Genomic DNA, 13,262 nt, shown 5'->3' on the forward strand with positions numbered 1-13,262 from the left:
TCACAGCATATTAATAATTTATATGATTAACCAACCACGACCATTCTTTAATTTCTTTTGAAATCAATTTAATCATGAACCATCATCAGTGCATAGCCTTGTATTACGTGCTATATTATGTAGATACCTCTATTATTCGTGAAATAGTTACATTAAACAATAATATAATGTTGCTGCCACCAAAAAAAAAAAACAATACAATTATGTCTAGGCATCGCCTTTCCTATCAAACTATGCAATTTTGTTATGTTTGGCAGTTTGATTTTCGAAACCCATCATCGTAGAAAAATACATATTTGTGAACTGTAGAGAACAAAAAAAATCGTAGGAAGAGTACTGTATTATATATTTATATAGTAAAACTTCGAAATCTTAAACATTAGAAAAAGGTATGAAAAATGAAATGACCTTGTCATATAACACATCAAACTGTGTGAGATCTTGTCATATGAAATGAACGTTATAGTAATAGGAAAATACATGTTTAATGAAAAATGAATATATGGTTGAATGATGAAAAAAATGCGATATAAATAATTCTTATCATCAAACTGTGTGAGATCCATTAACGAGGACGATTGACCAGTTTATGAGTAATTCTGAACCTACACCTAGACGATATATGGCGTATTTTAATTTAGAAAGTAATGTGTTATGAAAGCGATTGGCGATGATGGAACCCTGATTGGTATAACAGATGTAAAACAAATTTAGATTCTACACCTAATACTATACTTTTGATATTAATGCATATATAATTTTTTTTACAAAACTTTTAAAAAGGCACACTATATACTAGATTAACACAATGTAGCTTTTCAAGATTTAAGGTCCAGTTGGATAATGGATAGAGGGTGCCATAATTTCTTGCTGTTCTAGTACAAATGGTGTATATGTGTGTGCATGCTATTTTAGTCTCCTCATGATGGAAATCTTCAAGAAAAGTCTGCTTGAGTTGCATTTTTTGTAGATGTTAATCTTGTCGCCTAACCCTGAGATGAATATTGAATCCCTCCATCTAAATCAAGAAATCGGATCCCATAAATCGTGATATAGATTGGTTATAGTTTTCTAGTTTTACTATAAAATTTAACTTGTTTTATTAAGAGTCTCAAACATTTTTGAGTTGATAAAATATTTAGTAAAAATTAAACTTAACCTTGTGTCCCATATTTACTATTTGTAATGGTGACAAAGATATTTAGACGAAAACTGGTAATCAAGTGGTTACTACTATCTTAGATACGTCTCAAGTAGTGAGTTCAAAATGTGGCCATTGTCCATTGACATAATAAAACCTAAGTTTCTATACTTTGCATCTCGTCTCAATTAGTTTAGGATACCATAATGACCGCAAGGACCCTCCATAGTCAAATAATAGAAGCATCAGATTTTTTTTTTGAGACAAACCCGCATGTGATATATGGTGTAGGGGCACTTTAGGGTTTCGGAACGTAAGTTTTTGTAATTTTGATATTCGATTTTTTCTTGATGAAAAACCAAATTGCGAGTGGACCAGTAAAAAATAGCTAATTGTTCGGATTAATATCGATTTAGATCCAGATCACTGATGTATTTTTTTTGCTAAAAAGGATATTGTAATAGCGTAACTATTTTTAAAGATTAGAAAAGAAAAAAAACAAAATAAACAAGATGAGATTTGTTGAGCGTGCAAGTAGCGATAAAATAGAGTGGAAAAAGAAACATAAAAAGTGAAAACAAAGTTTCCCCCATACTCTTTCCGATCTCATCACATTCTCCAACGTACGTGACTTTCTTCTGATGTGGAGTCTTGTTGCTCTATGTTATTTATTTTTCATTTTATTTTATACAAATACAAGTGAATTAATATGATCTAATTCCTAACTAATTGATAGATTAACTTAGTTGTTTTCCACACTACTAATTAGTTAATTAATTAAATCATTTCTTTTAGATGCGATCGAATTGGTGACAGCTTTATCAACAGTACAATACTCATTTTCGTAACTTATTGCACTTTTGAGTCACTAGATAAGGAATCATTTTATGTATAAAACGAGTTCGTCTCTCTTCTAAAAGCGTTCATTTCAACCATTAAAAATCAGTCAATCATAACATGAGATTATGAGAATATGACACATGTTCTTTCCAAACCAATAACAGAAAATTTCATCGCACGACACATTTTATGTGACAACCAATAAAAATTCGCCGTCTCTTCTATGCTAATGACAATCAACAAGCACCTTACCAAGTTATCTCTTGCGACTTGCATAAACTTTTTGCTTATTATGTCTGACCCTAAACCTTAACTACTATTGATTATAAGTTATCATTTTTTCAAAGAGTTAATTGTCTACTCTGAGAGCCCATCCGAAATATTGGTGACTATATATATGTGTATGTATTGTGGTCGTTGTATATAATAGTGACTATGATTATCGTATTACATGTCTGATGGTTAAGGAAGTGAATTATGCCGCTCTTCTCTAGTGTTCCAAATTGATGATTAGGGTTGAACCTTGTTAGAGATTGGAAAGGGGGCATCGGCGCCGACCACTTATGGTGAGGCGGCAATAGACCCATGGACCATGGTCATTCCATCAACTTCTGAGTTCTGATCTAATTTTCTGCGTGATATATGTACATCATTTGAGATGATTCAAAGTGCATTAATTTTTTTACAGTAGTGAATATTGTACTGAGTTTGATGAAATTTGCTTAAGGAGATGCTCGCCCCATATGAGATTCGACCTTAAAGGGGTCGTCTCATAGCTCAAGTAGGATAGATTCCTTAACCATATTTTAAAAGATCCCTGGTAAAATTCTTTTTGCTTATGTTCGGACATTTGCATCTATAACCTTTGGAAGATAGAAAGATACATTCTTTGCTACTTGACTCAAAACAAATAGGATAAATTTAATTACCAATTAAGCGAGAAAGACATTTAGAATATAACTGAGAAAGACATTTAGAATATATATATATATATACACATAATCATTTAGTATCATATATTTACAATACTTAGATGAATTAAGTTTAAATACTTGGATTGAACATTTCAATATATATCGTAGCTTCAGCCTGGTTTTGGAGGACTTGACGTCATCGTGACAGAGAGTGATGACTGCAGGTTTCATGTAATGTACTCCGTTGTAAATTATTTGGGTTTTTCTTATTCTAGCCACTTTCGTGGTGGTTCCTGCAACTACAATTATTCCACTTGATAAAAGTAATAAAGCCTACGAGATCATCATTTCCATCTATAGTAGCTAACTGCCTCCATTTTAAAGACACCAAATGAGTTTTGTTGTTGGCTTTCCAACTGAGTTTGTAACCTCAGAGACAAACTTTGTTACTTGGATCCTCAAAATAATAAAATAGAAGTTAGAGATATAAATTGTTACCTGTTTATAAAAGTGAATTAAAAACAATTCTTACGTATCAATTATGTAGAGATTTGTTTTTTCGAAGAATTATATATATAAATAATTTTCTATAATCTTTTACAAATATCTTATTTTCAAGTATTAACAAACGTATTCTCTCATCTCTTATATGTATATCAGTCAAAATATAATCAAAATATTTGATTATATTAATAAAAAGTTTTAAAAAATTATTCATGTCATTTTGTTTATTTCTTGTTTTTTCCCATTGAATCAATAATTATGAAAGACGCAATATTCAGTTACTCATCATTCCCATAAGCAATGGATTACTGATTTTTTATATGTATTTTTTTTGGGTATTACGAAAATCAACCAATCCTAAAAGAAAATTGTAATCCTCAGACGACGTTCCTAAAATGTGCAAGAAAACTAGTACTTCCCCGTGCTTCCGTTCCCTCAACTAACAGTTTGTATAAATCCTAGTCTTGGCTTACCAATTAAGGTTGAGATGGAGAAAATTTGACTTTACTGTTAAGTAGATTAATTTTAAACGAAAATAACAATAAGCAATTAGTGGGTTTGGGCTCAATGTACTTGGACTTGATATACATGATCTCCGTTATCATAATTACACATACACATGTACTCATTCCCAACATGAATTCAGACTACAAAAAGCAGTATTGTTATACATATATATATATATATAGAGAGAGAGAGAGAGAGAAAGCATTACATATCGTGGGGGTGAGAGTAGAGAGAGATGGATGGATGCCATCATTTCTCGTCTGAAGACAACTGTTGCAAAGCCTTGGGATCGAAGGCAGGAGCTTGGGACACTAATCATGGCTTTCAGGAATTATAATCATCTCCCTCTAATTGCAGGGAGTGTGAGTGAAAGGGCCTAAAAGCTACATTAGAAAATACAAATATATGTATATATATAAATACTGAAAAATAGAAAAGTAGGGCATATACTATATAGATAAAGCGAGTCCATGTATACATATTATTGTGTCTTTTTTTGTTATTGTTTTATTTTTTGTCACCAATGTTTTTGTTATTGTATTATTGAATGATTTTTCCCCTCCTTTCCTTTGAAGGTTGTGTATTGCTTTTCAGAATATAGGTACTTGAAATAGTCGAGAGAGAGAGAGAGAGAGAGATGCGTCAAGCTTCAAAAAAGCTAAGGTAATGTTATGTGATGCTTTTGAAAGGAATAGAGAACTTTGAGAGGGCACATATATACAATAGTCAATTTTAATTAATTACTTCATCTTAATCTCTTGGGATTTTCAAGAGAAACTCTTCAAAAAAATCATCTTTCTTTTTCATCTTTTTTTAGACACACACATATATATAATATACTCAGAGATCAGGTATAATAAATATATATATATATATATATATATAGCTTCATCATCTCTCTCATACATATATGGACTCTGCTAATCTCCATCCGCTTCATCAAGATCAATTACAGCTTGTGGGGTCTTCTTCTTCTTCTTCTTCCTTAGACAATAACTCTGACCCTTCTTGCTATGGAGCTTCTTCTGCCCATCAATGGAGCCCAGGAGGTATTTCTTTGTAAGTTTCCTTACACACTCTCTCTCCTCTGCTGTGTATATATACACATGTATATAGAGTTACACACATACATGTCCATGTATTATAATATCCATTTAGCACGTGTATGCTAATAGGTTTCTGCAGCTATTTGGGTGTTTTGAATATTCCTGGTATCAAGATGATGATATGAAGAATTTGGAATCTTTCTTCTTCTTTTTTGCTTCTTTTTTTTGGTTTTTGAAAGATAAGTTAGTGAAGAAGACATCAAGATAGAATTTAAGTGGCTGATAAAATATCATTTTTCTATTTTATTATCCTTCATAAATATTTATATAGATATGTAAATATAGATGGTACTCTGATTTTGCATTGATTCAAACTAAAGAAAAAAATTTGTGTTGTTTTTGTAACAGGAATAGTGTGAGCTTGAGTCATAACTATAACAATGAGATGTTAAACGCAAGAGATCACAACAGCAACAACACAAGTGAATGCATGAGTCTCTCCACCATCCACAATCACTCCTTGATCCAACAACAAGACTTTCCTTTACAATGGCCTAATCATGACCAATCTTCATATCATCATCAAGAAGGACTTCTCAAGATCAAAGAAGAGCTTTCCTCATCATCTATCTCAGACCAACAAGAAGGCTTATCCAAGTTCACAGACATGTTGAACAGTCCAGTGATCACAAACTACTTGAAGATCAATGAACACAAGGATTACACTGAGAAGCTTCTTCTCAAGACTATATCTTCTGGTTTCCCCACCAATGGAGACTATTGTAGCAATCTTCCCTCTTCTTCTTCTTCCTCTTCCCCTTCGTCTCATAGAGGCAATTTCAGTCAGATTTACCCGAGCGTAAACATATCGAGCTTGAGCGAGTCTAGGAAGATGACCATGGACATGAGTAACATCCCGAGACCATTTGATATGAACATGCAGGTGTTTGATGGAAGATTGTTTGAAGGAAATGTCTTAGTTCCTCCTTTAAATTCTCAAGAGATTAGTAATCTTGGGATGAGCAGAGGAGGCTTTCCTCCTTTTGGCCTCCCTTTCCATCATCATCTTCAGCAAACACTTCGCCATCCTTCTTCATCTCCTACTCATCAAGTAAGTATATTTTGAAATTACTTTTCATTTCCTTTATATCTTTTTTTTTTTTTTTTTTAAATTATAATTGATGGCTTAGAAGTATTGGTCTGACGGTGAATCTCGTGAAGTTAGTGCATCTGAAAACATTACGTTTAGGGCTCTAATTCTATATTATTTAACATATATACATTCTTTTCTGAATTTTAAAATGTAGTTAAATACAGTAAAACTGTTTAGTATGCATACGGCATGGGTTTTTCAACTTTAACCATATAATTTAAATTCACTCGTAAAAGAGGGTCTAAAATATTAGATTTCTGTTTAATTTTTTTTAAAAGCTAATATATTTGTTTCAACCTTTTTTATACACCGATGGAATATTATTTGCATAACTTTTTACATACTTAAAATCATATTCATAACGTTGATAAATCTCATGTTCATTATATTTTTGGCAAATCATAATAAAGAAAGTAAAAAAAATGTTAAACTGAAAAATAGCAAAATAAAAGACTGAAATATAATTATCAGGTAGTATATAGTTAGATTAATCTGATTAGTGTAAAGTGCGAGACCTTTGTGCAATATTGAAGCTTTGCAACAAAGTTACATGAATAAAGGGAAATTATGAAAAAAGAAAAGGGAGAATAATAATAATACATATATATATATATATATGTATACGTAAAAACTTTTAATATTTTCTTTAAGATTCATCTTTTACTTTGTTGTTGTGATTCTTGGTTGGAGGGCCAAAGCTTGAGCGATAAAAACCTTTTAACATAATTCATAAGCAGCTCTCTTTAAGCCTGAAACATCAACCTTTGTTCTCTCTTTTCTTTTCCTTTCTCTTTATTCCTTACTTTGTTTTATTGTCTTTTTATGAATCTCTTTTCTTAACATATTTTTTTCTCTCATTGTCGGGGGTGTTATAAACGTACAGTACTATTTTTATCCTTTACATCGGATAGCAATTATGAACGTTAATGATACTCTTACATATGCCTACATACACATGTGTGTCAGTGTGTGACTTACTTATTATGGGGTGTTTTTATTTGCATTGAAGATGGAAATGTTCAGCAACGAACCTCAAACAAGTGAAGGGAAGAGACATAACTTCTTGATGGCAACAAAAGCAGGCGAAAATGCTTCCAAGAAACCGCGCGTGGAATCACGCTCATCTTGCCCACCCTTCAAGGTTACTACTTTAATTTGTTTATTTATAATTTTATATATTTGTTATTTCATTATAATTCGAAGAAAAGAAACGAAAGCCTGGACAAAATTTAGATTGATTGCTCAATGTAGTGATTATATATACATATGTTGATGTTGGTAAATTTATAAAAAAAATAACAGGTGAGGAAAGAGAAGTTAGGAGACAGAATAGCAGCACTACAGCAGTTGGTTTCACCATTTGGGAAGGTAATTAGCAACACTTAATTTTCCCTATTTATTCCATCGGTAACTATTTAACTTCATTCCTTGAATATTTTTTTAGAGGATTTTTTTTATAACACTGTTAAATTTCTAAATCTGACGAACACATGGCAAGAGGACAGAACCCTCGATTTCTAAATCTTTCGTTGCAGTATTTAATAAACCGGGATTTTGTTCATTATGATTCCTAACCTTTTACTCTTTTAGAATATGAGGCCAGTCATTAATAATATATATACCTATATGAAAAGTAAATTTTATTACGAGAGATGTCTTTTTTTTTTACCATTTATATATATAAAGATAGTAAATTTAGTGATATATTAAAGAATTTTCTTTTGCACAAAAAAAAAAGAAAGAATTTTCTTAAGTAGATAAAATTGTTTTCACACTCGATTGCTGATGATTAATTTACATGCATGAGCTGAGTAAAATGATAAATTGCAGACAGATACAGCATCTGTATTAATGGAGGCAATTGNAAAAAAAAAAAAAAAAAAAAAAAAAAAAAAAAAAAAAAAAAAAAAAAAAAAAAAAAAAAAAAAAAAAAAAAAAAAAAAAAAAAAAAAAAAAAAAACTTACATGCATGTCATTCACAACCGTATAATCCTATCCACCGTATAACTATGTGTACATATAGGAAAAAATGAAAACATATAATTCAAAGAATGATGTTGGAGTGGTACCTTCGGAGAATAGTTTAGATATAATCAATTCCATGGTAGTTCTAGACATTCTTCTTGATCCTCGTCAGTTGTCGTCCCGTTTGTCAAATATTCCCAAATTTTTATCAATTATTACTAAATGCAATATTATATATTAAGGAATTTGACATAAACTGAAATAATCAAACTTTTAAAAAGTATGGAGTATGGGCTAACTTATGAGAGCTTATATTTAATTAGTTCCATAGGGTTTGGCTTGCCTTTAAAGCAAGGGATTAGTTAGAATTTATCTTAATTATCTTATCATATATATATATATAACATCTTAGGCGCACTACGTAGTAATTAAGTACCTTTCTCCTATTTCTTTAATAATAACTTCAAATAATGGAAATTAGTTTATATAAGAGCTAATGATCATGGTCATCATTTTATAATATGTTGATAATTTTTATGACTCAAATGTCAAATAATTTGTTTTTGATGGACAGACTTTAAGCGTCCCCTACATGAGAGCATCTAGGAGCCGACCCGCAAAAGCCTCCCAGCTGGTATATACTATGAGAACCTATAACTCATTTACTAGTTTTTCATGAAAGATAATCACTCCTATTATATTTTTAGTCCACAAACTAAATTTACTTATTATAAATTGATTAGGGATCACAGCCACAAGAAGGGGATGAGGAAGAGACGAGGGATCTACGAAGCCGTGGACTATGTCTCGTTCCGTTATCATGCATGACTTATGTTACTGGAGATGGTGGGGACGGAGGAGGCGGTGTTGGTAGCGGGTTTTGGCCAACGCCACCTGGTTTTGGAGGCGGAACTTAGCCGTGGACTTAGTTAACGTCAAACCGTAGGACTATGAGTACATTTATCGGATTTGGTGGGTAGAAAAAGGAAGAAATGTTGAAGGTGGAGTATATTAGTTCTTTCATCTTTTTTTGGTTTTGGTCTATTTGAAAGTTTCGGTTTTGATGGTGGAGCAAAGTTGGTCGTCCTGATTAGAAAGAAGAAGTATGCCAGGATAGACCAGCTTTGATCCATATATCGTTAGTAATGAGACTTGAGGATATATATGTTTTTACTTACATGAAGGGCTGAGGGGCTAAATAATAAAGAGTTAATTGGCAAAAACATACATTTTTTAAACTTAATTTGAAACCCCATACATTTATTATTTACAATTTGAAAAATCTACCTTGACTACTGTTCAGCTATTTCTACAGTCTTTTTTACCATTCAAAACCCTACAGTAATTTAATAAATCAAGAAATAGGGAGAAAATGAAAGGTACAATAGCATCAAATGTAATTAATAAAACTGTTGAATGGCAAAAAAGGGCAGCTAAATAGACGAACAATGTTAAATGTGGGTTTCTCAAATTGTAAATAGTGAGTGTATCAATCTGATAATAATGTTTCAAAAACGTATATTTTCGCCAAATAACTCTTAATATATCAAATAGCTTTAATTTGGATTATTTTGTTCATTCTTTTGTAGATAAATTGTCAATATCATTAATAGATAGTACTGTTTTACTTTTAAAAAATAACAGATAAATTATTTAAAAAAATAATACTGGTGCACTTACTATAGTGCATATGATACAAGTTCTTAGAAATTTACGACATGTAGTAGGAACAAAAAAGAGTGTGTGATCAGTCAATCTGTCAGTGATAAAAGATGGTGTCTATATTATTAAGAAAAAATTGTGTGTTTTAGTCACTGACTCCAATTATCTACAAGATCACAACCGGTCAAGAATAGTTGACAAAGGTCAAACGGAGTTTAATTTGCTGTTAGAGAAGACGTCAACTTGTTCAGCTACGTTCACGGTTCACCTACCTATTTATTTGTCTCAGAAAACTCTGCTACTCACTATTAGATTACTTTGATCAGTTGATGGATGTCCAAGTCAAAAGGCAATACGATGTGCTGAGTCATTCCCCCAATCAGTTTTGGGAGTTCAAGGCACTGTCTCGTTTTGCTTTGATCTACTTCCTCTTTCTCGTTACATGACACCTCCCATTCTTCTTGCATCTACTGTTCTACCTTCGGTGTTGCAAAACAACAATAACGGATTCAACCCGTATTTGGTCTAAAAGGAATATTGGGTTGTCCCTAAACAAACCAACCAGCCAATGGTCCATGAAGTTGCCACTATTATTAGTGCAATATAATGTATTATTTATTTTTGAATGATAAAATAGAATTGATTTCAACAACAACAATAAAAATAAAAACGTGTTTTACCTTCCTCGCACCTTTATCCTACCCACTTGGGTCGGGCAGTGGTCCATGAACGGCACCATTTAAAATAGCCAATTCTCTCCACTCAAGCTGGCCCAATTATTCGGTTCCTATTCTCTTAACGCTTTTGGAAATTAAGGAGTATCCTACGTTTTGACTTTTGAAGGAAGTGTTTAAGATAAGGGAACGTACACAAAAAGTTTTCATTTCTAGTAATTTCGTCGGAATAATGATATGACTCACGTACTCACATAGATATGACTGTCACTAATGATCCCAAGAAATATATATATCCAAATTGTGAACGTTAAAATACTAACGGTATAGTGTTCCTAATACTAATAATATAATATTTCACGGCTTTATCCATTCCTTCGACAACATCTTCTTCTTCCCTGCGATAAACGTCTCCACTGTTGATCTAAACTCATCACTGCTCAGATCATCGATATCGCGCATCCGTCTCATGCTCCTGCAAGAAGCTCCCCGCACTTCAAGTCTCTCTGATCTAGACCTTCTGTAAACATGATGATCAGTAGCAGTACTCTCAGAAGTAGCTGGGGCCAGAACCATCATTTCACGCTTCTTCCTTATAGAATGAGCTGTCTCCGCCACAGAGCTGACCGCCCGGACCATCTCTCGCCTCATCGGTCGAGCCTCCACGGCGGCTAGAGTGACGGAGGTAAAGTCCGTCACTTGCTTTTCTTCTAAAACTATTTCTTCGATGATAGAATCCGAAACCATGGCGGAGGAGCAATACCCGTCAACGGGAGAGGTGGCGGAGGAGGAGGAGAAACCGCTAATAGGAGAGACGGCAGAGGAGGAAACGTATCGAAAATACATATCGGGTTGGGTTAGCTTCTGTTGGTTAGACAAGGAGAAGATAAGGGCGATGAGAACGTTCACGACTCCGAATATGTATATTCCGGCGCCTGTCAAACCACCAGAAATAATACGCCGTAGATACTCACCGGCGAAGAGAGTTGACGTTAACCAATAGAGTAGAAGCAACACCGCAACGAGAGCTTCGATTGCCGGAAGAACTTCAAGAAATTTCTCTTCCTCTCGAACTTTTTCATGGCGTCAACTTTCTCAGCCGCAACGTTCTCGGAAACAAACGAAGCCATTTTCTAAACTCTCTTGTAACTACCTTCCGGCTTAGATTTTATGGGAAAATGATGGTTTAAGTGCTAAAGTGGGTGATCACGTAGACTTGTGACTTGTCTTAATCACTTAGTTGATAATTTTATATAGAGATAAACAAAGACTCTATAATTGGTTCAATTATTGAAACAAACTGGATATACATATTTCTTTATAGCTTGGTCGTGGAAATTTCATGAGTAAAAAGCATTAGGTGAATAAAGCCAATTCCTGAAAATATAAAAGAAGTGAAGAATTAATAGAATCATTGGCGACAACTTGAATAAAGTAATATATAATAATGGACAAAAATGAGAAGAATGGTTGGAAAGAGTTGGCGATGAGAGGGAGAGGCAGGTGAAGCTGCACTGGACAGCAACGACCGGGCAAATATATGCACGGTTGGGCGACGTACACCGCCGGACGAAACTGACACGTGTTTAGTACCCATAATAATATTGTTGATTATTTTTGTAACCTTCAATTGCTACATTCATTGTACATACGTTTTTGAAATAATAGGGACTAGATTCATCATTGGTGAAATGCAACAAAAAAACAAAAAGTCCTCCGAAGTGTAAAAGTATATGTAACGTACGATAGAAAAGTGGGGGCATGTATATGATTCGAAGATGATTTGTGAGTATGGCTTACATGAAATTCACCTACATATAAATGAACCTTACAATATTTCACCCTTAACACAATCAAACAAAATTCTAAGAAGTCCCTCCAAGACCCAATTAAAAAACTACTCACACATAATAATTAAAAAAACTACTAATATAGAAACTAACGAAAGAAGACAAAAGTGAGAAAATAAAATTTGTGAAGTGCATAATTAAGAGAGTGAGAATGAGAAATCTGCTCTAATTGTCAAGAAGAAATGGAGACATCCTAAAAAAAATCTGATTAAATGAAAACAACTTGTGTTTTTTTTCTTGCCTATCGGAAAAGTATGTATAAAACATTAAAACATAGAATTTTGAGATGAGCAATAACTGTTGTATTAAGTGAAAAGTTGATGTTAAACAAGTATTATGAGTTGACTTGTGTGTGAGCCAAATAGACTTGTGAAAAGTCAAAGATACAATAGTGCTGCTCGAAAAACAATTTACACCTTTCAAACGTTACAGGAAGTGCGATATATGCTAGAAACCAATTAATAGGTAAATTCTAAATACATAATAAAAAATTCCTTAGCACATATATTAACCAACTTACATAACTAGAGATTGCTTTCCAAGAAAATAGCAAATACCATAGACACTAATATTTTTCTTTTGCTATTTCCTGCAAATTTTGGCTCTGGTTTAGTGATTTGTAAACATGCCATGTGAAAATCATCTTATGGTTATTATAATCATAAAGTTCAACGAAATCACACTGTTTAATTCCAATTAAAAAAAAAACTTTTGGAGATAATTGCTATTTTATGCATAGTGACAAGTAAAGATATTAAAATATTGCAAAAGCGGGCTCGGTTTTCAAACCCTTATAGATTTGTTTGTTTTGCTTTTTAATAAGAAAAAATCTGAAGGTTGTTGTGTGCGGTGCTCTCGTCAGAAAAGATCACGAGTATCTTCTTCTTCTTCATCACATTAAACTTGTTTCTCTTATTTGTCTGTTGATGATCTCTCTCTCGTATAAGTCATAACTCCTCCTTTCTCTTTCGCACTGCTACAAAAAAAAAAAAAAAAAAAAAAAAAA

General features: G+C 32.8%; 2 protein-coding genes across 2 annotated transcripts; one reads left to right on the top strand and one right to left on the bottom strand.

The window, feature by feature from the left end:
- Positions 4,586-9,295, top strand: LOC104741371 (transcription factor bHLH110). The gene is given in 7 exon segments (XM_010462220.2): positions 4,586-4,965; positions 5,361-6,063; positions 7,115-7,246; positions 7,408-7,473; positions 7,936-7,980; positions 8,603-8,704; positions 8,814-9,295. Coding segments are annotated over 7 exon segments (1,371 nt in total). The 5' UTR covers positions 4,586-4,816; the 3' UTR covers positions 8,988-9,295.
- LOC104741372 lies at positions 10,580-11,731 on the bottom strand. The gene is given in 2 exon segments (XM_010462221.2): positions 10,580-11,464; positions 11,467-11,731. Coding segments are annotated over 2 exon segments (771 nt in total). The 5' UTR covers positions 11,537-11,731; the 3' UTR covers positions 10,580-10,763.

This window comes from Camelina sativa, chromosome 14 (genome assembly GCF_000633955.1).
Source record: "Camelina sativa cultivar DH55 chromosome 14, Cs, whole genome shotgun sequence".
NCBI lineage: Eukaryota > Viridiplantae > Streptophyta > Magnoliopsida > Brassicales > Brassicaceae > Camelina > Camelina sativa.